The following is a 26579-nucleotide window of genomic DNA, read 5'->3' on the forward strand; positions in this document are numbered from 1 at the left end:
GGGACAGCCCCTCCACTGCATCAGACATGAACCCTCTGAAGCCACTTCTCATCCCACCATCTCGAGGTCTCAGGCTGAAGGGGCCACTTTCTTTGCTTCAGATTGAACTCTTGGTTGCCAGTATTTGCTAGCAATGTGAGAACAGCACGCATGTGAAGCCCTTGATCCCCGCTGGGTTTGGAGTTTTGAAGTGAAGCAGTGGGGCTCCTACCCCCTGCATGATTTTCCTGCATGTCACAGCCATTTCCTGTCCTCTCCCTCAGCCCTTTTGGGCATCTGCGTGTGACATACATGCTTTACTATTAGGGGGAATGATGATGGATCTCTAGCTCTTAAAAAGGGCTGGGGGGGGGGGCACAATTTGTAGACAAATCTCTACTGTTGGAAGAAGTTGGCTTTTGTTGTATTTAGTCTTTCGGTTCACTAGATCGTGACAAGCTAACCCTTGGGAGCGCTTTAGTTTGGTGCTTAGGTTTGGGATAGCTACATCATTTCCACGGGAATGCATGGGTGGATCCTATAATGGGGTTGCATATCTATGGCATATTTCAATTAGCCAAGGGGATGCCAAGGTATCTGAGCAGAAGGTTAATCCTCATAAAATTTCCTTAATGAAACCTTCTCTTCTGCTTGGCAATTAGTTCAGCTTGAGCAGCAATTTGACTCTGAGTCCCCTTGATTATTTTGGAAGTGCTCTGCCTGCGATTACCTTCGCTCAGTTCCTTCACTCTGGCAGGCATCGAACTTGCTTTAGTTGACATTTTACAATTGCTTTCACTACAGGCCAGGGGTGGGCAGCTTCTGGGGCTTGGAGAGGGGCATATAGCCCCCCCCCTTTGGAACACTGTGGGGGCCGCAACCTGCTGTGTGCCTTGTTTCCCAGCAGAATGGGCTCCAAACAACTGTTTAGTGGGCTGTCAGGAGCCCCATTCTGCAGAAAGACAGAAGACATGAGGGGAGCCTTCCCTCTGCACCCTGTTTCCCAGCAGAGTTGTGCTCCCGACAGCCCATTATACAGCTGCTGGGAGCCTGATTGTTCTGGAAAACAAGGCATGTGCTCACCTCACACCTTGTTTCCCAACAGAATTGCTGAGATTTTTGAGGATGGTGACAGCAGCAGGGACTCAGTGGGGGCCACACAAATGGACATGGTTGGCAACATGCAGGCCATGTGCTTCCCACCCCTGCTATAGGCCAGGATCCAAAGAATCCCTTGAGGCATGTGCAAAAACCTCCTCTACTTTTTCCCATTGGTAGGAAAGCTGTTTCTGAAGTTCCTCTGAGTATTTTGTTTTAGGGGGGCAGGGGTTGTCTGGCTGTTTTTGGACAGAAGGACTAAATAGCCCCTCCACATGTCTGGAGCTTGCTGCATATCCCTTTAGTTTGGGACTAGAGGCCTGGTCTACTAAAACAGCAGATGAGGTGGTAGCACTGTCTTCATACTAATAGCAACTTAAATTCTCTGAGTACCAATTCTTATGCAGCAAAAACGACACCTTCCTCTTGTGCATGGATGGTATCAGCAGTGTTCTGGCACTATCCACATGCAAGAGGAGGTATCAGCAGGTTTGGAGGAACTCTAAGGTTTGCAGAGGTACAAACAAACAAAAATTAGAAAATGTTCCTAAGTGGGGGAGGGGGGGGGCAGGAAGGACCCTCCCCTGAAAGCTTAATGAGGACTGAGCATGCTCACTGGGCACAAAACCAGGAAGGAGGGTGAATGGAGTAGAGTATCCTGGCTGGAATTCTGAACAGGAATATTCCATCCTGCATTTTTTTTAGGTCCTACTTGTAGATCTTTACTGCAGTCCAGAATCTCACATGAATGCAGCACTCCTTGCATTGTAGAGATATGCTTACAGATGATATCTAACTGTTGAAATAAATAATTATAAAACAGTTTGAAACAATTCATAGTTCAATAACAGAAGATCATGCTGTCAATTAACCAAAAGCTTAAGAGAATAAAAATAGATACCACATGATGCCTAAAACTGGGTGAGCACCAAGTTATACTTTTAGGGAGAGTGTTCCATAGTCAGTTGCCACTACAGAGAGGGTCTGTCCTTGGGCATGCCCTGTCGAACTTCTGAAGGCATAGGTACCTGTACGATACTTTCCTCTATAGTAAGCCCATTTCCTGACCAAGTTGTTGACTAGACTGCTTACATTAAAATATTTCAACTCATCCTTGAATGTCGGTGACTGCCCCTGCTCTTGTTTGGTACATCTGGTACGTCTGACGTAGTAGTAACATCTCTGTAATTGTTAACTCCTTGATACTGTAATTATTTATTTAATTCAGGGGTGGTTAGCATGTAGCCCGTGGTCTGCATGTAGTCCCCATGGCTGTTTTTGCATCCCCCTGCCACCAGCTTTGCTGCAATGGCTGCAGATTTGGCAGTGGCAATTTCAGTGGTGGGCGCGGGGTTAGTTCTGGGAGAAGCTAATGTGGCCTCCCAACCCTCAGACGTTTGCCACCCCTGATGATAATTATATTAGTATATTCAGATATTTGGGGCATGTTGTCAGTCTTCAAACAGTGGAATGATTCAGTTATTCATGTTTGACTTGGCTTTCTCATATAATGGAAAAGTGTGCAGTAATTGAACTGGATGATATGTTCCAAGACAGGCTATCCTGATCAAGAGTTTATCTTTCAGGTGGTGTTGAAGATCATCAAGCATTATCAAGAAGAAGGCCAAGGCAATGAAGTGGTCCAAGGTGTGCTGCTGGGGCTAGTGGTGGACGACAGGCTTGAAATCACCAACTGCTTCCCATTCCCTCAGCACACAGAGGATGATGCTGACTTTGATGAAGGTAATCCTCATTTATGATAATGGTGTCAAGTCTTGTTTGGGGCTAGAGCGATCACATCTGCTGAAAATACTGTTAAGCTGAAGATCATATAAGAGGTGGAAAATGCCAATAATTTTTGATAGGGTGAGAAGATGGTGGTGGTGGTTGGGGCATAGGAGCCTCTAATATACTATCCAGAGCTATTTATGAGAGGTCATGTAATGTAATTCAGGGGTAGGTAGATCATGGTCTGTGAGTGTACCACCTACCTATTCTGCTGGACCACCTGCTGGTTGCAGGGATGTTTACAAAGAATGCTGGGTTAGGTGGACCTGGGCATGATCCAGAATGCATTTCTTATGTTACTAAGCAAGAATATTGCCTCTGCCACGATCTCAAGACATGACCTTAGGTAAGTCTCAACATCAGCCTCTTTCCATCTGTAATATGAGGATAATACTGGTCTATCTTCCACACCACTGATTGAGGTGTGAGGTAATGGAGGATTGCTGAGGTAACAAATGTGAAATGCTTTGAAGGCTTGAAGGACAAGCACCCTTGACAAGGGATCCAAAAATAATATGTGGAGCACCAGATGGAGTTGTTATCAGGGGAAAACAGCTAGCAAAGGTCTGGCCGTACACACAGTTGGTTCTCACAGACATACAGCCCACTTTAGATCCTGGCCTTTCTGTAGGTCGCCTTGGTAATTTCCAGAATGTTTGAAATATCAAAGTGGTCTTTACATAGTTTGTAGCAGGAATGCAGAACCTCTGGCCCATGAGCCTAATCTGGCCTGCAGAGGTTCCGCATCTGGCCCATGGAGCCTCCAAGCCCTGCCCAGTGGAGGAATACCCCCTGTTATCTCTAATCTGAGATAGGAGATGACAGCAGGGTTGCGGCTGCCTAAGTGGCTAAGCTCAGTATCCGCATGAGGATGGCGTGGAGGGGAATCTCAGTTGTTATCTCAGATCTTAATGTGGATGCGGTCGGCCAAGTGGCTTCGTGCAGTGTGCGTCACTCTCATGGGGTGCTGTGCACTGTGTGAAGCCAAGGGACTCAGCTGGTGCTGGTAGGAGTGGCCTTTCTGCCCAGCACTGGGCGAGTGGCTTTGTGTGGTGCGCACCACCCCAAGCTGGGGGCTCAGCCAGTGCTGGGAGGAGCGGCTCCTCTTCCCAGCACCAACTGAGTGCCTTTCTCCATGCAGAGAGAGGCATGGAACTTGGTGTTTCTCCCAGCACAGAGAAAGGTGAAATGGGCTGGGATAGTGGTGATGACATCACTAGGTGTGGCCACACCCACTGTCAGGGTGGAAACTGAGCCCATAGAGCCCCAGAGCAGTTCTGATTCTGAGGAAGAACAGCAATCCGTGGGAGAGGAGCTTGCTCATCTCTCACAAGCACAGCAGCTGGCAGAGATTCCTCCTGTCAGCATTCCTGGGAGAGATAGTGACCCTGGCAGCGAGAGATCGCTGGAGGGGGGCTTGCTGGACGCTCGGCGCAGACTCAGGGAGCGACAACAGATGGAGGGCGCCGAAAGGAGGCGCTCCGCTTGTTTGGCGCTCAAACAACGGTTGCGTCCTGAGGACCCAAGGGAAAGAGGGAGGATCTCTCCATAGCCCATAAGTTCAGAGTCTTCCTGCGGTTCTCCTTCAAACAGGGACCAACTGCCTTACCTGGAGCTTAGGCTACTCTGCTGTCTATCTCCAGTGCAGTTCCTTGCTTAGTCGCTAGTGATTAGTATCTGAAAGAGTCATAAAGGAATAAAGCCTTGGAAAGAATCCTCGTCGTCTGTGTCCTGAGTTGGCTATTGGAGGGGACTGCAAGAGGCAGCTAGGGCACTCCTGACACCCACTGACATCAGTGGGCCTGACCATGCCCATTAGCGCCATCCAGTTTGTGGAGAGTCTGGGGGGGATGACAACAATTTTGCCCCCCATTCGAATAGTGTTCTGCGTGATTGGTTTATAGTTTTAAAAGATGTTCACAGAGTAAAAGTCTCACGCAATCAAGGCTGCAGTGTTTGGATTTTACTCTGTCTGGTTGTTTGCAGTGCAATATTATGCAGAGAAGATAGATCTGAATTGTTATGGTTCCATCAGAGGTATAATGGGAAATATGGGTCTAGATCCACACACAGCAGCATCTGTTTCTCAGGGCATGGAATATGGCTTCTGATGCAGAACGTGGTAGCTACCTTGGGATCCTGAGAATCAGAACTACATTATTAATGCAGATGTCTAGCCCTTGTTTTACAATTTTAGCTTTTAGGGGAACAGCTTGAAGGGAGAGATGGATACATGCAAGAGAACTTACAGAAGACTGGAGAGAGGAACAGGATGTCATGATATTTTCTGCTTCTTGAATCCTGAAATGGGAAGGGGGTTGGGAGATGGGGAGGAAGAAGGATAAAGTTCTTGGGAGATCAGATTCTGTATAAGGTGTTAATTTTATAATGAAATTCTCTCTGTGTGGGCTGCTTGGACTGTCCTTCAGAGGAAGAGAGCTGTGAAGTTTGTGTTCTAAATTGAGATGAATCCGTGCAAGAAAAATCCTTCTACTCCATTTGATAATATTTTTTAGGAACTGTACTGTCAAAACTAATATCTTTGAGAAATGAATCATCTACTGAAATGAGTCATCTAACCATACTCTGGCAATGTGGTCCAGGTCCCCAAGCCAATCTTGGTCTGATTATTGAGGGAATACTTGTAGTTTCAAAGCCATAGAAAATTCCTAGAAGAAACTCGATTTAAGGCTTTTGTCATCTTTAAAGCACTCTCCTCCCCCGTAAGAGGCCACAACTTAATGGAAAACTATTGTTATTGGCATTATCTTCAAATCTTGCACTAGTCATACAGTCAACTGGACAGTGGCATGTCCCTGTAAAAGTAGTCATGTTGCTTAGCTTTTTCCCAGTTCTGCGATTTGCTTAGTGCCTTCTTTCTGTCATGCTGCCATAAATGTGCCCCTATTATGAGCAGCCACTATTAAGAGTGCAGTGCATGTTTTTCTGAATAGTAGTTACTGGCTTGGAATAGGATTCCTTTCTTTCTGTGTCAGATGTTATTTTAGCTTACTGCTGCTCAACCTTGAAGCACCCCCCCCACACACACACATTCAATTTTGAAGGCCGCAAAAATGGCTTTTTATGTATCTTGCAGTGGAGGAGTTCTGAGCTTTTCCCCTCCAGGAGGAAAGCAAAGGGAGGAAGATAGTAGAAGATAGAGGAAATGTCCACAGTATGAATTCACATATTGTGTTTATTTTGTGCTGTGGACACCAGTTTTCCTCCGGGCACCTCCCTTGGCCCCTGCCAAGCTTCCTACCTCTGATTTTTATTTTATTAAGATTTTTTTAGTTGAAAATCTACCGGGAGGTTGGCATGTTGCAAAGTGAAGTGCTGCCCTCCGTCTTTATTTGGGTTCAAAAGGTGCTTTGGGTTTTGGTGCTCAGGCTCCACCTTTGCCTTAGGTTCTTGGTAACCATTTGATGAATGGGAAGACACCCCCCCGGGCAGCCATTTTGTGAAAGCACCCACAACGCTCCATCAAAGTTCCAAATGTGCTTACTGAACCAAAAAGGTTGGGGATCCCTGATCTCTTATGGTACTTGTGTTACCGCATGTCCTTGTTCACATGTGCGGGGACTTCAAACTGCAATGTTGTATGGGTTGTGTTGCACTTCGAACTGCAGTGGCTCAGCGTGGGCCATGCGAGAGGCAAAATGGAAAGATCCAGAGGAATCAGGAGAAAGAGAATGAAATAGAGTGAAAGAAGGTATTATGTTTCAGAGAAAGGGAAACACAAAAGGGCTGACGTCCTGGTTGATCATGGATATTTGGAAACTCAGATGGCTCAGGCTATCCCCTGGCTTGCAGATTTTTGGTCATGAATTCAAAATGAGCATGTTTATTTTATTTATTTTATTATTTAATTTATTACCCAGATTTATGTACCGTGTTCCACAGAGATATGAAAGTGGTGAACATACAACATCATCACCATAAAAAAATGATAATACATACCAATAAGTCTACACAGTAATAAAAAAATGCTGAACAGCGGTAAAACGTACAGTGTACTGTGCACTACAGACCATAACTGGCTAGATCCCACTTCAGGGAAATCCTTTGTGAATAGATTAGTCTTAAAGGTGTCTGAATGTCAGAAATGTGGGGGCCTGGCTAAAGACAATTTGGAATATCTTTCAAAGGGTGAGTGCTGTGGCACTAAACACTATACTGCAAGTAGGCTGCAATGCACCATGTTGTCAATAAAGATCTCAAAGAAAGGCTTCTGGATGGGCTGTGATGGGGAGACCCAACAGCCAGGAAAGCTGTTGTTAGCGACCCAGTTGGGCAGCCAAAAAATTTTGGTTGCAAGAAAATAGAATTTGGAATGGAGAGCCTAAAAATGAGATCCCTCCTTGGATCCAGACTATTTCAAGGAAAGTAACAAACATGGAGAGAGGCAAGGGAACCAAGGTGAAGGTGGTAAGAGAGAGAAATTGGCCAAGAGCATGGGGATATGATTAGCACTTAGTTCAAGACCCTGAAAAGCTTCGGCACCCTGTCCTAGTCTCCCAGCTTGTCCACCGAATGAATAAGCACTGGGCTTAGAGTCAGCAACTCATAAGAACTGACATAGCCACCTGTATGGCACAGTTCCCAGGGGCCTGTAGCAAGGCTAGTGATGCCACGTAAGGCTTCTTTAGACGTTGTCTTCAGAGATCAGTGCTACGGTTTAGCTGCTTTTTGCATCAAGTAACTGCTGTATTGTTAGTGCTCTGCATTTCATGTGCTATGCAGTATACACTGTATTCATGGAGAATAGGCCTTGGCTACTAACTATGATAGCTAGATGAAACCTCCATGTCCATAGGCAATATAACTTTGAATATCTGATTGTTTTGGACAGATAGTAGGAGATGATCTCAAAACTTTGTGCCTGCTTGTGAGTTTGCAGAGGCATCTGGCTGGCTGTAGTTGAGTGCTGTGTCAGTCCTGTAATTGTTAGGAAGGCCATCTGTTCTCCCATGTTTGTGTGCGTGTGTGTGTGTAGAGGCGGGAAAAGCATGCTGCAAGTGTGTCTTGCAGCTACCCCCAAGGTGGCCTTCATTGCAGCTCTCGAAAGAAAAGCATGCTGAGTAGATTCTGCAGCCAGGCATTAGTTGGCTAGTGTACATCCTACACAATGGTGTTTTTTTCGAACCTGCATTTCCTTGGAATACACAGCAAGCTGCTGGTGTACCACCCACCCTGCTGCCCAGCATCCTGTATGACTGAGCTGGCGGAGGCAGTCACAAGTGTGGTGTTGGAGGAACCCAGGACAGTAGTTCTGGGTGACTTCAACTTCCATGCTGAGGCTGTCTCCGGAGTTCCAGCTCAGGACTTCATGGCCTCCATGATAACCATGGGGCTGTCTTAGTATGTCATCGGCCCAACACATGAAGCAGGGCACACCCTTTATTTGGTTTTTGCTCCAACTTGTGAGATGGGTAGTCTGAAGATTGGGGGGCTCCAAGTAACCCCATTGTCATGGTCAGACCATTTCCTGGTGATATTTGAACTTACAGCATTACTCTCCTCCCTCGGGGGTGGGGGACCTATTTGGATGGTCTGCCCCAGGAGACTGATGGAATCCAATGGATTTCTGAATGCTCTTGGGGATTTTCCAGTGGAGAGAGCTGGTGATCCAGCCGAGGCCCTAGCCTCACCGTGGTACAGTGAGATGCAGAGGGCCATCAACATGATTGCACCTGAATGCCCTCTCCGGCACTGTGGAGCCCGTTCTGCTCCCTGGTATACTGGGGAGCTGTGGTCAATGAAACAGGCTGGACATCAGCTGGAGCACAAATGGCACAAGACTCAAAGTGAAGATGACCGAGCACGCTCTAGAGTGCATAATCGTGCCTATTGCGTGGCAGTGCGGGCAGCAAAGAAGGCTTATTTTGCTGCCTCCATTGCGTCCTCAAGTAGCCATCCAGCGGAGCTCTTCCGGGTGGTCCGGTGGTTGTTAACATCTTCCCCAGTAAATGGGGCCCTGGCCACGTCGAGGACCTTCTGTGACCTTTTTGCATCGCACTTTGAGGACAAAATCGTTTGTCTCCTCAGCGACCTTGATGCTGTTGTTAGTGCAGTACCAGTCGAGGTGTCTGATGCCACCATCTGCCCGACTTTGTGGGATCAGTTCTAATTGTTACGGCCTGATGATGTGGACAAGATGCTTGCAATAATGTGACTGACCATGTGCCCTCTTGATCCCTGTCCCTCCTGGCTAATAAAAGCTAGCCAAAGGGGTATGACTGGGTGGGTCCAGGGATTGATAAACGCTTCCGTACGGGTAGGGGTGGTCCCTGCTGTCCTTAAGGAGGCAGTAGTGCGGCTACTCATGAAGAAGCCCACCCTGGACCCAATGGTATTAGACAACTACCGCCCAGTCACAAATACTCCTTTTCTAGGGAAGGTACTTGAGAGGGTTGTGGTGAACCAATTGCAGGCACTCTTGGAGGATGCTGATTATCTAGACCCATTTCAGTCTGGGTTCGTTCTGGTTACGGGACTGAATCAGCCTTGGTCGCCCTGATGGATGACCTTCATCGAGAGGAGGACAGGGGGAGTGCAACCCTGTTAATTCTGCTCGATCTCTCATCGGCTTTTGATACCATTGATCATGGTATCCTCCTGGATTGATTCCGTGGGATGGGTATTGGAGGCACTGTGGTTCAGTGGTTCCGGTCCTACCTACGGGGCCGATTTCAGAGAGTAACATTGGGTGACTATTCTTCGGCCCCTTTGCAATTGAGCAGTGGGGTTCTGCAGGGTACTACCCTGTCTCCAGTGTTGTTTAACATCTATATGAATCCACTGGGAGTGGTCATTAGGGGATTTAGAGCTAAATGCCATCAGTATGCTGATGACATGCAGCTCTATCTCCCTGTGACATCTGAATCAGGAGAGGCTGTGCAAGTCCTGAATCAGTGCCTACACTCAGTAATGGGCTGGATGAGGGCCAATAAACTGAAGCTGAATCCTGGCAAGACGGAAGCCCTATGGGTGAGTGGTTCCCGGGTCTGGGAGAAAGGCTCACTGCCTGTTCTGGATGGGGCTGCACTCCCTCTGAAACATCAGGTCCGTAGCCTGGGGCTACTCCTAGTCCCATGATTGTTGCTGGAGGCCCAAGTGGTCATGGTGGCTCGGAGTACCTTTTACCAGCTTCGGCTGGTTCGCCGACTACGGCCTCTCCTGGACAGGGATAGCTTGACCACCGTGGTACAGGCATTAGTAACCTCAAGACTGGATTACTGCAATGCTCTCTATGTGGGGCTGCCCTTAAGGCTGGTCCGGAAGCTGGAGCTAGTGCAGAATGCAGCAGCTCGGCTGTTGTTGGGAGCTGCCCCTTTTCAGCATGTAACTCTTTTGCTGAGGGAACTGCACTGGCTGCCTATTTGCTACCGGGCCAGGTTTAAGGTATTAGTACTAGTGTACAAAGCCCTAAACAACTTGGGACCAGGATACCTGAGAGAGCGCCTCCTTCCCTACCAACCTGCCCGGTCACTGAGGTCATCAGAGGGCATGTTCCTGGTGGTTCCACATGGACCTATGGCCTGGTTGGAGTCCACCAGGAGAAGAGCCTTCAGTGTGGTGACCCCCTTCCTGTGGAATTCCCTGCCTTTAGAGGTCAGGCAGGCGCCAACATTGTGTTCCTTCCGGCGCCTCGTGAAGACATTGTTCTTTCAAGAGGCCTTCCTTGCATGACCAGCCGTGGTTTGTTGAACTCCACTTTGTTGGGATTTGTCTTTTTTTTTTTTAAGGTTTCTAACTCTTTTAACCATTGTTTTATTCTTTTATCATGTTGTTCACCGGTCCAAAATCTTCTGATGAGGAGCAGTATATAAATATTGTGATTGATAGATAGATAGATAGATAGCAAGCATGATAGCATTTCTTCAAATGCTCTGCAGCAAAACCGGCAAAAGGGTATTGCCCATTGTAGGAGTGATGGAAGGGACATGTTCCCTTCGTTTTCATGTTTGTCACAATTTTTTTGACAAATGTTTGCTTTGCCATGTGTGATACAGAAGGAGCAGAGAGGGATAGGCATCTCTCTTATTAAAAGGGTAAAGTAGCAAATGATGCAAAAGATCTCTTGCCTGAGGACCCAGAGAGCCGCTGCCCATCATAGTAGACAACACTGGACTAGGTGGACAAGTAATTTGACGATATGAGGTAGCAAGTGATGTCCCTGTTAGATGATAGAATAGACATGAGCAGGGAGGATGGGGTGTGTTTGTGTGCTCTATTGGTTATGACAGCCTTCCTCCATTGGATACCCTCAAGATGTGTTGGACCACAACTCCCATAATCCCCAGCCAGCATGGCTATGCTGGCTACTGACGATGGGAGTTGTAGCCCAACACTTCTGGAGGATTCCCAGTTGGGGAAGGCTGGGATATGAAATACAGAAATCAATGGTAGGAGACACTGGTTGTTTGTGTGTTTTTTTTCCTTCAGCTTTTGTTCTACTGATACAGAATTTGACAATGATCCTTTCAGGGACAAGGATTTACCCCTCACTGTGACCTTGTGCAAAACAATTATTTGTCTCCCCTGTGAGTACCTTCAGACAGAACAGACAGTAAATCTGAAATAAACAATATCAATTCTCGTTTAATCTTTTCTTGTTGGCTACAAGAATGTTCTATGTTTAAATGCTGGATTTAAAAGAATATTACTTTGAATTATTTTCTCACATGTTTCCTCTAGGATTTTCTTTTTAAGATTAGTGCTCATCTGTTACATACCTCTTACTTGACATGCTACAAAATATATTTCAGGCAATTAAGCAAGCCTGTTACAGAATTATAAATAAAATGGAGACAGTTTGCTTTTACGAAATGAGCTACCCACTACAATCTCCATCAGGGGGCACTGTTACCCAGCTTAAAAAACATCACTCCTGACTCCTCATTTGTGTGTGATAGGCCTGAACAAGGAAGGGGAGGCTATTTTAATTTGCTAAGGTTGAAATACTGTTTTATACAACCAAATTATGGAAATATAATACAAAGTGCTCTGAGTTAAATACAAGTCCAATAATTTTCTGTCTGACTTTTTCCAGCAGACTGTACTAGCTTTAAAACTACAGGTGCTTAGGTAAGCTCTACAGGCCGGCATGTGTTTACTTCAGATTTCTGTGTAAAACCCAGTGAACGGCTTCTCCCACTGTATTCTGCTAACGTCCCCCCATCTTTAATTTTGGGGCTACACACTATGTTTACAAGGCATGTGAGGTTGCAACTCAGAGCAGAACCCCCACATCTCCCAAGTGACACTGAGTGAAAAGATGAGTCAAGTCATTCAACTCAGACATTTTCCTGTCCCTGTTACACGTTACTGGCTGCTGTTGTGTGTGTGTATGGGGTCAACCCTGAGCATGATGCCACCATGTCACATTTCAGCTTTTATAGACATTACTGGAGAGGAGTCACTGCCGCTTCCTTCATAACACCTAATTTGGACCTCAGTAATGTCTGTATCTTCATTAGAAAATCACTTTTAATTTTTCCTTTTTCAGACTAAAACTGTTTATGACAATATGACGTTATGAGGTTGCTTTTGCATTTCAAGTGTAGTTAGTTAAGTACCTTACAGTGGAGAGATCTTTGCCCTGGCAACCTATTCACATTATACAGAAATGAAGAAATGGGCCTTGCTCAGGTTATCAGGTTACTCTATACCTGGACTTTAAATAGAGTTCTACTAGATTTGTCTGCGAAATCTTATCTCTGAAATTTCCTTAAAGCCAACCTTTAATGTTGGTTTAATCCCTGCTGTTCTCCTTAAGAGTCCACAGTTTGCTAGCTAATTCTTATTTTTGACTGTGTAGGAAACTTTGAGCTAGCATCAGTTTTTCCTTTCTTAGTCCCTACAAGTTCTACGAAGTTTCATTCTGTATCCTGCAGGAATATAAGATGGGTGCTTAATGTTAACAGCTGTAGCTCTAAGGATGTGAATATGAACTCTCTTAAGAAATTTTAAAATGAAGACAATTTTTTTTTTTTTTGCATGATGGGGAGAAATCCTGGTTTGCAATTTACAGATGTTTTTTGCATCCTATGGGCTGTAAAGGCTACAGTTCCGAGAACAACAAAGAGACCTTTGGCATGTTAAAGAGGGGAAGGACCATAGCTCAGTGACAGAACACAGACTTTGCATGCAGAAGGTCCCAGGTTTGATCCCTGGCATCTCCAGATAGGACTGGAAATTTCTCCTGTCTGAAAGCCTGAAAGCTGCCAATCAGTCGTCAACAGTATTGGGCTAGATGGACCAATGATCTCACTTGGTATAAGGTAGCTCCCTATGTTCCTGCTAACAAATGTATTGTGACACGTGCTTCGTGGACACTGTCCACTTCAGCACAATGGTGCTTTGGACTTGTATTTTTTTAAATAGCAGTTCCCAAGGCACATGACAAATTATTTTTAAGACAGAGGAGGTTGCAAAAGCACTTTCGCATGGTGTAAGGTTTCACCTGGGCATACATAAGCCATTGGGCCCACCTAAAGTAGCTCCCCAAATTGTGACCATTACCTGCCATTCTGTTCCACTCTATGGAATGGAAAAGTGACATAGTGCTGGCTGGGTTGTGACCCTCCTTTGAAAAGATACACCATGTGTAATAAGTTGTGGCATTTTTTTTAGGTGAATGTGACAGTGCCATTGGCCTGTCAAGGAGAGAGCCTGAGAATTGTCATACCCCTGAAAAAGTTATCCCATCTCTTCCGACCTCGTTGAGCTTTGGTATCTTTTATTTGATTCCATTGCAGTATATGCATGTTTTCATCTAACAGCAGCCTGCAGGTCTCACTTTGGTAGTGTACTTGTCCCAACTTAGTTAAATTCCTAGCCATTAGTCATAATTATATGACATACAAGCCTGCGGTGTACTCTGTGATTTATATATTTTTTTGCATTTTATAGCTTACAAGACAAACAGCTGTTTAAGAATCCTTTTATTTCCTGTGGCCTAAAACGCTAACACAAAACATCACCACCTTTCAGTGGCTGCGGTACTCTGGAAAAAAGAAAGTGCTATTAATCTTCTAATTTTTTTGAAAATCCACATCTTTCCTAAATCGGTATTATGAATCTCTGGAGAATAAGCATAGCCATGGGGAATTTAGCAGGTTTTAGAAAAATTATATAGGCATGTAACTAGAGGTAATCTATATGCTAAATTATCTATATTAATTTTTTTGTGTCCTATGTGGGTATTTGCTGTGTATGGCAATATTTTGAAAAGGTTAACTTATTATGGCTTGTTGACTTACTGCTGAACATTCATGGTAACAAATGTGTTAAATATTCAATACGTTATTCCGATAATTTGTGGAAAGACCCCAGCTGGTTAACTGAAAATTTTATATAATATAATATTTTATATATATATCATCCCTTCATACGTCAGCTGTGGATATGTTAAAAGGAAAGAGTTGTACATTTTTATATGGTTGTATTTATTTAAAAGTTAGGAACATTAAAATATCACTTTCATATTAAAAGAAAAAAGTGTAAGTGTACTCTGATATTTTTATACATTCTTGTATTATTATAAGTAAGGCTTATTTTTTAGAAAAGTCGTTGCTTTTTCAAACTTACAGTATTTTACAGTTTGGGATTTATGAAGTGTCCAGCTGTTACGCTGATCTAAAATGCTTTCAGATTTGGCATTGCTAGCATACAGTTAAAATGTGAAAGTTTAAATTCTAAAATGCTATTTTTTGAAAACATGGCGTGGATCTTACAGTTTCAACAATAACCTTTCTAGAACCAATATGAAATCAGAGATAATATGCACATACAAGTGAATTCCAGAGTTGCAGTTGTAGAATATATAACAAATTTCCATTTAATGACTGCTAAATACTAATTTTAATATGAGCTAAGTTGAAACTATACATTCTTTTAGGATGAGCTAGAGGAAGCCTAAATCAGGTGATCATCTTGGTTTTCCCCTAGTTGTTGCTGCTGAAAATGTTCCTTGCTCTGTCCATTTATTTGAGCCAGTTGGTTCTGTTTTTTTTGCTTCTCTTTATTTACTTGGGGTGTCTGGCAGTTTTATTAGGCTTAATGTTATATACTGGCTCACTTTATGAATACCTTTTTCCTTATTCCTTCATATACCATATCTCCCCAAGCTGTCTAATAAAAGGCCAATATTTCAGTATTTATTTAGTTTTTAATCTCCCACCCCCACTCCAATGCCCCAGCCCCATCACCTTTGTACCCTTTGGTCCCACACCTGTAGAATTCAATTCTACTTGCGATTTAATTAGTGAAATGAATCAATCCATAACTTCATTGACCTGCTTGGAGGCAAGACAGGATAGAAATGGAATAAATAAAATAACTGGTGAGGGAGTGGGTGTGGCAGTGGCTGGGAGGGTGGGAAATTCTCATATCAAGCAAATGAAATATTTGCCGCTTACTGATCCCTTGGTCTCTGCCGTCAGTTGATTTTGTGTGTGTGTTTTATTTGGCCTTACTCAATTTGAAAACAATATTGCCTACTGTATACAAAGAAGAAGCTTATGAATTAAATCCAGAAAAATTAAATTCCCCAACCACACATACACACTAGGGCCAGTTCACACGATCAACAAGCCACAGTGGTTTAAATAAGCCATAGTGGCTTGTTTTAATCCCTAGGCATGCCAATACGTGCCAGATGCCATTTGCCTAATTAATCTACCAGACACAGCTTGTTGTGTCATCTGAACCTGGGCAGCATAGCGTGTTTGAGGGGGAAACAACCCTCAAATAACCTATGGCCTGTTGCTGGGTTAAGTACACCACAGTGGCTTGTTTTGATTGTGCAAACCAGGTCACTGTTTTTTGTCCTGCCCCTTTTTGTGTGTGAAAACTTCCATATCCATTGCAGTTGTATCTTCAAGGTTTTCTTGGAAGCCACCAGGGTTATAGACTAAATATTCATTATGAGGAGCAAAGAGAATGTTTAAACAGTTAGGTTGTTGTTAGTGCTGTTGTTATTTATTAGTAGTAATTTATTTAGAATACTTATATAGCTCTGAGAGGCTCTCAAAGTGGCTTACAAAATATTATTGATAAATTCATATTCAGGGTCAGAAATTACATGTTATCCCTATGCAACCAGAATTATTTAGGCCAAATTTCCTACCCACTTCCCTGTTCTTCCCTGTTGGCACACCAGGCTGCTGCTCCTACCAAGGCCCTCTGCAGGGCATTGGGGATGAACAGCTGGATTTCACTCAGCCAGTGATGGAAGTTGTCTCTCTTCAGATGTCAAGCACTTGTAGCAAATGGAGCAAAGTGTAGCAAAATTAATTTGGTCTCAGCAAAAATAGATTGAGGAAACATAGGAGATAAATATTTAGGGCATGGCTAGCTGATTATAGGTAAAAGGAGATATGGTTTATGAAACGACTGAAAAAAGAAATAGATTTAATTAGGATTTTGGAAAAGGGGGAAACAGTTGAATAGAGAGAGAAAATTAATGTGTAAATATCAGGGAGGTAGCTTTAACTTTGTCTCAAAAGACTAAATTGTGCAGCTCTATCTTTTGGAACAATGGGGCGGGGGGGGGGCTGGTGGAAGGTAACCCTTTAACTCTGTGCTCCCTGTCTTTTTAATAAAGTGAAATGGCAGAAATACTTTGCTAAACAAAAGGTGCCAAACAAAAAGAGGAAGTCCCTCAAGTGAAGGTACTAAATAATCAAATCAGTGGACCATAAGAACAGTTGTATTGTGTGAAAACAGAAGGTACATGAATAAACAATCACTGGTGATAATCAAATTGATAAACACCTGGACATCGGGTAAAAATACTCGGTGTACAAACAGCCAGGTAATCAAGAATATGTATTACCTATGGTATACACAACAACGATGTAATGAACACAGAGTCTCTATTCAACAAAATGCTATAATACGGACCAATTGAATATTGTCACAAAATTTGAAGAGAACTCTTGTATTTATTATGTTGATTTAAAATAAGACCAACAAATAGTTATCTGTTATAAATGAATGAAGCAGTAGTTGAGCATATTCTGAAAATGAATACAATCAGATTCTGGAGAACAGGTAAATGCCAGCATTTAATCTGGTTAATAGGATGTTGGAGGTAAATCAAACACGAACAAATGTTCGTCTGGCAGCTTGCCAGTAAGGCTTTGTATGTCCACTAATGGCTCTCAGCATAAAATTTTGGATGTTATCAGGTTATGTTTAGCCAGTGATATCCTTTCCCCTTTCCCCAATACAGTAAGATGTACGCATGTTCTGATTATGTTATCATAGGTCAGTAGGAGTGTGTGCTTTGATCCAGAGCTTGGGGGGGAAAGTCTTGAACATAACCATCAAATTCCTAGTTGTCAATATCGGGTTTTCTGGTGTGCAGTCAGGTGTCTGACGGCTAAAGAGAGGATAGTTTATCTGTAGTGTCTGTTACCACCACCACCTTCTTTTGCTTTAATAAATTTACAGCACTGACTTGCCGACTTACTAAGCATTGGGGCTGCTATATTATGTACGGTTACCCCAGAGTAAGCCTCATAGTGCACAGTGGGACTTACTTTTGAGTAAATCTGCTTAGAATTGTGCTATAATCTCCATGCGAACTCTGGGATATGGCTTTGCTTAAGCCATTTAAAGGAAAAATGCCTAATGACTCTTCTTTCCTTTTGCTACCCCACCTTCCACAAAGTGAAGCGTACAGATATAGCAATAAAAGTTCGGCACTGAGGGCATGTATGACAGGATCATGATTTTGAAACTTCCATAACATATTTCAGAGCCTCCTACATCTCTTGACATGAAGCTGAAAATAAAATGCCTAGATGGGATGCCTAAGAACTAGATGCAGGATTTCTACAACATGACTTGGGGCTTCTCAGACCCTGTTTCAAATGCACCCTCTTTTGCCATCAGAAAAGTTGCTCCGAAGGTTAGTGGGGCCCTCCTGAGCTTTTGACACAGTGTAAAACCTGCAGTCAGAAATCAAGGCTCTTGAGTTGCATATGGGAATCTTTGTATGCTGTCTGCTATATTGAGCTAAATGTTTTCTGGAATTGAATTCTAAAAACCTTACTTTCAAGAGAGTTTGAAATGCCTTTCAGACTCCGAATTTCATTCTCATCTGCAGTGTTTCTTATTGTGTGAGGGGTTGCTAATATTTGTAACGTTACTGTTTCTAGCCTCAAGAAGTTGCAGTGTAGTAGGTAGTTTAGATAAAGAAAGCACCAGCATCAGATTAAAAGTGAAAATAATTGAAAATGTATTTGAGTGTTCATCAACATGTTTTCTTCTCAGAGAAATGTTTCATTTAATTCCTTAAATTGCAGTGTGTAGTATTTGGAGCGTGACCCAATCTGTGTTCTGCAGTTTGAAAATAGTATTTTGACAGACATGTTCTGTTTTGGAGGGAACCAGTATTTCATAGCTGCTATATTGCGTCCCTCTTTTAGTTTTTTCTTTCTTTTAGGAATTGCTAGTAAACCTTTAAACTAATAGAAGTTTAAGATTTTAGGAAGGCTGATGTTAAAATGTGTCGTCTTTTAAAGTCCACCACATTTGACGCTTGGGCCTCTACAAGTTTATTCTGGGGAAAAATATCCATATCGTTTGCAACTTTCATTTGAAGTACTTGAGGCTTACTTACAGGACAGATTTAATATTTACTAGTGTTTATGGCCATTCAAGCTGAGAATATTATGTTATGGGACCCAAGCTCACCGCACAGGGTTTTGGTCTCTTGACTCTGGTGCCAGCTGTTACCGACAGAACAGTTTTACGGCAGAAGGTGTTAAAGTATGGAACACAGTTGTGTAAACGTGCCCGGGATGTCTAACGTAAAGCACTTTGGATGAATTATTAATCTTTAGAATGCTTAGAATAGCTGTCCTGTTTTCTTTTACAAAAACAAAAATACAACCTTCTGTGAATAAACTGATTGTAAAGTAAATTGGATTGATACGGGAGAGGGCAGTATCTCACCTCTGAAATGCCTACATTTCTCAAGAGGATTCTGTCCTGGAAGCGTAGGCTGATCTGTAGCCAGTTTGCAGTGCTATGAAGAGTGTTAAACTAGGGAATGGTAAATCCCATTGCATCGTGTAGTGAAGGACAAAATATTCAGCCTCAGTTCCCTGCCTGCAAAATGGGCATAGCCATGACTGGAATGGAAGACTATTGTGTAGAAAAGTGATAAGGAAATGCTTTGTACAAGTCAATATTATATGTAATTAAAAAAAATAATAATAGTGAAAACATTTATTTTCCTACCTGGTCATTTTGTGGATCAATCGACTTGAGCATAGCTGCTTTAAAAAGCATTCTTGAATACTGTGTCTGGCCAGGTACATGCCTGGAAGACGTTTCTCATTCAAGCCAAGTGCCTAATTGTACCAAGAAACTATACAGAGGTTTAGCAGTGGATCGGTATGTGTGGTTTACCTTGTCAGCATTGCCTCACACAGGGGAATATGGTCTGTAATTTTATTTTTATTTTTTTGCTTTATTTCTGAATATAGTACCAGGACTAACTTAAACGTGTTATTACCAGAATAGCCTGGAATTCTTCATCCTAAGTAGCTGAAAGTTCAACCTCTACACAAGTGATTGACTACTATGCGTAAAAACCAATATTTTCCAGCATACACAGAGTTGTTGTGCAACCTTGTTTCCAGCAGGCAGTGAAGCGAGAGATGCTGGAACAGAATGAAATGATTGTTGAAAGTTGAGTAAATCTGTTGTAAGGAATCCATTTGGACGCTGGGTGCCACTCCTGAAACACTTTGAGCCAGCCCCAAAGCACCTCTTTTATAGCCGTAACAAGAAACCAACCTTGAAAATGGCAGACTTGTTATTTGGTTGGGTTTGTAAATGGTTCGTCCTTGGGTGTAGTGCCATGGATGGCTGAAAAAAAATAAACCACAAAATCCCAGAAGGGAGAAACTGGATCAGTCAACCTGGCATTTCCCGGCAGTCTTTTTTCTTTTTCTTTTTTCCAGTTTCCAGTCTTTTGACTAGCTCTCCAAACTTTATCTTACTGCTTATTGCTCATATATTGCCAGCAGTGCATGTGGAGCCATTCAGGCGTATAAGAACGTTTTTTAAAAAAATGCCAGATTGCTTGGCGATGTCGGGAACTCAGCTAAGATAACAATGGTGTTATGGGTCATGGAGATGGTAGACAAAGTGGTTATGTATAGCTAGGAAAAAAGTGCTCTTAAGGGTGTGGTTTCAAGGGGCTTTTGACTTCAAGGTAGTGTCCACAAAGCCCCACATCTCAATACCCTCCCCCCAATCCTGCATCCCCCAATCCTGCCCGTAGGCCACAGATGGGGGAACCTCTTTCAGCCTGAGGGCCAAATTCCGTTTTGGGGTAGCTCTTGGGAGCTACTTTCCAGTGGTGGGTGGGGCCTAAGGCAGAGGAAGGAGGGCCAAAGGCAAAACAGGTGGGACCAAAAATGCAGAAAAACAATACTAGCATATTGTAGCTTGAAGCTCTTACTGCTAGTAACTAAGCCTTAGGCAAGGCATTTCAACCTTTTAGAATTGGGGTGGGGGTGGGGACTGCACAAAAGCTGGGAAACCACCAAAAGGTTGGTGGCTGGGGGAAATAGAGTGGGACTAGGAAAGGGGGATATGGCCATCTGGAGGGTCGCATTTGGCTCCTGAGCCTAAGGTTCCTCACCCGTGATGTAAGCTTAGTTGTGTAGAAGAAAAGTAAATTATGAAGAACTTTTGATTTGAGCCTTGTCTGTCCACCTTCAGATCTTCTGCGTGCTCCACAACTGTGTCCCTTGTTGAAAGAGGGGTCAAAGTGCTATAATTGCATAAACAGCTAGCGCAGTCAGCAGTGGCAGCGTGATGATGCTCGTTGCTGCCAAAGCTCCTCAGTTTCATCACTGCAAAGTACAGAGCCCAGAGCTGGACTACATGCACTGCTGGGCTGTTTGTTCTGGCCTTAAACACATTGGTCTCTTGCTGGTCAGTATGGCTAACATGGACTGGTGCTGGCCAAACGGTTCCGTACCATTGACTTGTTGTACTCCCCTAGGATGGCAAAACAGAAGAACACATTTTGGGGGGGGGGACAGTGGCAGCGCTGTTGGTGATGAACTCTACTGACAGAGTGGTGGGAAGGAGTGTCCCCATCTGGGCATGTACTAACTCTGAATATATAGGGCACTGTCCAATGTTGCTGCTCCTGCACCAGCAGGAATGTCTGTGGTCACAGCAGGAAGCTAGTGCTGGCTAGTGCAACCAGAAACTAGCCGAAACTACGATTTCCGGAGAGGGATAAGACAGTGGAGCTTGCAGACGGGAGCTCCGCTCACCTGTCCTGTTCTGGAACTGCTAGTTTCAGCTAGTTTCTCATTTTGCACAAGCAAGTGCTCATTTTCTGTTGTGCTAGTGGCTAGTGCAGTGTGTTTAGAGCAGGGGGGTTGCCAGGATCAGGTACTGCCCAAACTCTCAACTTGACAGTTGTATAGATACAAAAGTGTGTGTATTTTCTCAAAACTCATAATTGTTGTCATCTTTAAATACTTCACGTGGCTGGTTGGTTGAACTTTCCAAGTAATGTTTTTGCCATTTACATGAAGAGTGTGTGTGATTTTAAAGAAGATCTGCAAACGGAAGGCAAGGTTTTGCTCTCCTGTACTTTTTATAGCTACAAAGACATTCAGTGGCTATCTAAAACGGCAAACCCAATGAAAGGAAAATTTTGAAAATAACAGACCACCTTTATCTGGAATTTATAGAACATGTCTTGCAACAAAGTTAGCATTTTTTGTGTGGCTTTGTGGGGTGGGGGGAGAGAAACGCGTCAACCCACACAAAACTCTGGCAAGTTTGAGTCATCTGGAACCTCCCAAGAAACTAGTTTAGCCTTGTGTTAATAGTGAATAAAGCAAATTCACAGTGGTTTCTGTGGTTTTGCCAGCAGTGGCAAAAGGTCTGACTTCTAAAATAGATTTTCCCCCCCTTAAGTTTTTCCTGGACAAAGCTGATTTATCAGAGAGCTCCAGAAAACACATGTAGGGTTATAACTGGAGGAATTAATAGCAGAAACCTCCTTCTGCTGACACCAGGCAATCTATTAAACAGAGCAATTGAAGTAATGAGTACCATGTATGATAAGCCAGAGCCACCTGGGTTTTATTAGGCTGCCTTCTACTTTGATCACAATATTGTTTCAAGACTTGTCTGTGTTAAACTGCTACAGTTCCTTGTCATCTTTGTGATTTAGACCTCGGTTTGATAGAATTCAACAGAGGCTTGTGAAAGGGAAGGCGTTATTCTAAACCCAGTGTACATTTTGGTAAGGTGCAAGTTTAACAGTGGGGCCAAACCCAGAACTAAGAAACTTGTCAAGACATGGAAACTTGGCATCAACTGCAGTTGGTGCTGAGGATGAAAAGGTCTGGCATTTTGAGGCATAGTTTCACCCTCTTTAGAGGCTGCTGTTTTCCCTCCCCATGAGTGGCATATACCGTTTTGATGGTTGAGGGTCTGTTTTGTTGAGCCCCAAGCTATTTGTTGAGCCCCAAGCCTTTGAAATCAGCACTTTATAGATTGCTTTAGTACTAGTTTTCTTGCATGAAAGAAGCTTGTAGGAAGTGGATGGCATCTAGTCAGTGAAACCCTAGAAGACTGCTGTCGAATCTCTTTCCGCCTGAAGGCTGAATTCAAGTCTGGAGAAGTTCTCAGGGCAGTGTTCCAGTGGTGGGTGGGGCTGAAGGCAAAAGGGGCAAGACCCAAAAATATGACCATATTTTAGCTTACAGATCTTACTGCCAGTAACTAAGCCTTAGGAGAGACATTTTAATCCATGAAAAAGCTGGGAAACCATGAAACAATAAACGGTTGCAGAAAAGTGGTTGAAGCCAGGAGAAGGCACATGGCCATCTGGAGATCCCCAGGGGGCTGCATTGGCCCCTATGTCTGAGGTTTGACACCCCTGCCCTAGAGGCCTCCACATGGTGTGTCTCTATGTGCTCGGTAGGGTTTTTCATGGGATAGGGCCTCAGTAGGGCTGCTCATAAGAGCCCCGTCTATACTAATACTCAAAGCACAGAGGAAAAAGTGAGATGGCACCTCCCAGTCCCACCCCACTCCTCATGTCTGAACATTGAGTGGAACATGGGGTATAGGAGGCACATGGATGTTGAGGACAGAGCTGGTGAGTGCAGCCCCGCTTCCCCCTCCATGCTTTGAGTATGCATGGAGGGGGCTAGCAGGCAAAGAAGAGATGGTGTGAAATGAGTAAAGATAAGCAAGTTTTTCTAACTTGTATAATTTTGCAGGTTGCAGAGTTCAGTTTCTTTTGGCACAGAATTGTGATGACATGCATAACTTCGGCTGTAAGCCTCAAGGATCCATCCAGCAGCCATGCCTTTTGTCAGGCTCTGGTCTCATTGCGTTTTTACTTCTAACTAGGACCGTGTGTTGTAAGTGTGCTCCTCCATTGCATTTGTGTGTCAAGAATATTATCTTGCAACCTGTATAAATTATCCAAGTGAAGCAAATTTTCACTTCTTTTGCAGAATGTTTTTTGCCATTTTTAACTATTCTGTATAATCCTAGTTTTGGTAGTCATGTGGACTTGACTACACAGGATGGTAGAACCCATAACCACTGGAAAACCTTCTGTATCCAGTGTCATATTTTTCAAGTTTTTGTACTTCCGCAAAATCACTGCATGTTAGAAGTCCTGCTTCTAACTCAGGGGTGGGGAACCTTTGGCTCTCCAGGTGCTGAGGAACTACAGCTGCCATCATCTCTCATTATTAGGGCTGATGGGAATGGGAGTCCAACAGCATCTGGTAGGCTGCAGGTTGCCCAGCCTTGTTCTAAGTGATTAAGATTTCAGGCGTGATGACTGCCATGCCATTCCAAAATCAAGTCAAGATTGCATTTATTGTGGCAAGGCCAAAGTATATAATTTGTTAATGCTGAGAATTATTGCATTTGGTAACTGCATTTTTGTGGATACATCCAGATTGATGTAACTTTTTTTGTTCATTTTGCTTGTGCCCCACTTTTCTGCAAAACTCAAATCAGCTTAGTTATGGTTCCCAGCCAGTCTTTTGGCAGAGGCAGTGTTTGGTGCCAGACTCGTTTAGCTTCAGCAATATAACTTTATCCTCTGCAATAATGTTCAGTGTCTCCATGGAAATGCTAGAGGTGGTCATCTGAAGTTCAGTGGCATCTGTATGCTGATGACACCCAGTCCTCTCTCTCTTCTTTCCACTGGATTCTAGAAAAGCTATGGTAAACTTGAATTTGTGTCATGAGATCTGTGAAGGAATGGATGTCAGGAAACAAACTGAAGCTTAATCCAGACACTGCAGAGGTACTGATGGCAGGAGGAACGGCTGATCTAGAAAGAGGCGCTCAATCTGTTCTAGATAGCATTGCACTTCCTCTGAAAGAACAGAGGTGCAGTGTTGAGGGCGCTCTGGATCCGGCTTTGCTCCTGAATGGCCAGATAGCCTTTGCCCAGCTTCGACTGGTGGGTTAACTGCAGCTGTTCCTATAGAATGCTAATCTTGCCAGTTACACATGCCTTGGTTATTTTCAGATTGGACTACTGTAACACGTTGTACATGGGGCTGCCCTAGACAACTGTCCGGAATCTGCAATCAGGCTGCACTCAGCAGCAAATGCCACATGGTTATATTGCCATATCACAGTATTGCCATATCACAGTCATGCTGTAGTGGCTGCACTGGCTCCCAGTTTGTTTCTAGAACCAATTTAAGGTCCTGTTTTTAACTTATAAAGCTCCAAATGGTTTGGGAGTGGGATATCTGAAGGATCATCACCACCCACATAAACCTTCCTATGCCCCAAGATCTTTAGGAGAGGATCTTTTGCACATTCCTTGGCTGTGGGAAGCACAGGCTCCCAGGATGCATGATAGATTTTTCATAAGTGGTGCCCAGACTGTGGAACTGTTCTGCTGCAGAGATTCGGTCTTTTATATCATTGAGCGCATTCAGATGGAGGACACACTTCTTTGGTTTGATGCTGTACTCTTCTCTGTGTTATGGATTTTTTCTATGTGTGTGTTGGAATTTATAGATAGTTTTAATATGTTATATATCATTATAAGCCACTCTGGATATCTTTGCTTGAAGAAGATAAACAGTCTTCTCAATCTTCTTTTGATTTCTTGACCATGGAAGATATTAATAATTCTGTGAAATAGCAATTCATTCTTCATATTCAGGTGTCCAATATTTGTGGACCTGTGTCCATGATCTTGGCAATGCCATCTTTAGGTTAGTGACAAAGTAAGAGAGACATAGGCATTTGTGACAGAGAAAGTACATTGAAAACATGTTTAAAATATACTGCAGTTTGGATTTTATTGGAACGGTTCAATCCGAATAGCCACTAATTCTGTAAAACCCCATTTTTTTTCTAAACCTGTTGTGTTCATAATGTATGCCAGTCTTTTCCTTTCGATTTCTCCTAATAAGAGATGAGCAAAAGAGATAATTGTCAAATAATAGTTGTTGTATGCAGTCTTTGCAAAATAACCAAAATTGAGTTTTGACCTTCAGCTTCTCTAAGCTGTAGGAGTGGAAGGGGATGAACAGAACCTTCCCTTAAGATCCTGCAGACATGACAAGACTGATAATTGGTTTTAATCATTCACTTTGGCCATTGCTACATCCTCCCAGGAGAGAGTTTCCCCTGTTTCTTAATAGGCAATGATGCAGATCAGGCTGCCAAGCATAATCATCGGGTTACATATTCAAGTGGCTGTAATTTTACAAACATTTTTCATGTGGGGCTGTCTTGTCTTACTCCTGTTATCTCTGAGATGTGTGTTTAGAGAGCAAATGCAACTGCTTCTTAAAGAAAGGACTCTTAAAGATGCAAAACTTGCCTTCTGTTAATGGCGCCTAAAACTTGAAAGATAAGAAAAGATCTGTAAGATTAGAAAAAGAGGCCTTTCTCATTTGCCCACCTCTGAGAGCATATGAGAGGGCCTTCTCTGCAGTGGCCCCACACCTTTGGAACAAATTGCCATCAGAGGTCTGCCATGCTCTGTCATTGCAGACTTTTAAGAAGGGCTTGAGAACATATTACTTTGCCGTGGCCTTCTCTTGGTATGATTACTGTTGCTCTTACTGCTGTTGCTGCTGGTTTTATTGTTGGCTTTTATTGTTTTCATCAATTTTAATATTTTAAGGGAGCAATCCTGTGGCTGCTAGTCAGCGGCTAGATGGCCATAGGATAGGTGGTTTTCTGGGAACTGACCTTGGAGACCATGCTCCGAGGTTGGTTCCTGGAGAACCGACCTTCCCCCCCCCCTTCTGTGCTGCCTCTTCGGAAGAGGAGTGCAGAGCGGCCAAAATGAGGCGTTCCAGGGCAGGGCAGGCAGAAATGCTGGTGCGACATATCCTATGTGTCGTCTGGCAGCCTCCTCCCCTGCTCCGCCTTAGGTGGCTAGACGGCTGAAATTGGCTGTCTAGCTGCAAATGCAGGGCAGGAGGAGTGCGGAGGGAACAATCCCCTCCATGCTCTGCACTGGACAGGCGGTCGCCTCCGAGTTTGGAGGTGGCCACCTATCCCCATAGGATTGCTCCCTAACTGTTTTATGTAATTTATTGGTGTAAACCGCCTTGGGAGGGCTTCTGCCCTAAAAGGTGGCCAAGAACTGTTTTAAATAAATAAATAAAATAAGTCTTTTATAGATGGTTGAGAGATTACGA

At 43.6% G+C, this 26579-nt stretch overlaps 1 protein-coding gene across 1 annotated transcript in view; it reads left to right on the plus strand.

The window, feature by feature from the left end:
• EIF3H (eukaryotic translation initiation factor 3 subunit H) overlaps positions 1 to 26579 on the plus strand; it is an 89089-nt gene that overhangs the window by 17345 nt on the left and 45165 nt on the right. Inside the window, exon 2 of the mRNA XM_084848914.1 lies at positions 2664 to 2820. Within this exon, the coding sequence (XP_084705040.1) occupies positions 2664 to 2820 (157 nt within the window). The remainder of the gene's footprint in view (positions 1 to 2663; positions 2821 to 26579) is intronic.

The sequence above is a fragment of the Heloderma suspectum genome, chromosome 4 (genome assembly GCF_057233095.1).
Source record: "Heloderma suspectum isolate Gila_16-S chromosome 4, 16-S_ref, whole genome shotgun sequence".
In the NCBI taxonomy this organism is placed as follows: Eukaryota; Metazoa; Chordata; class Lepidosauria; order Squamata; family Helodermatidae; genus Heloderma; species Heloderma suspectum.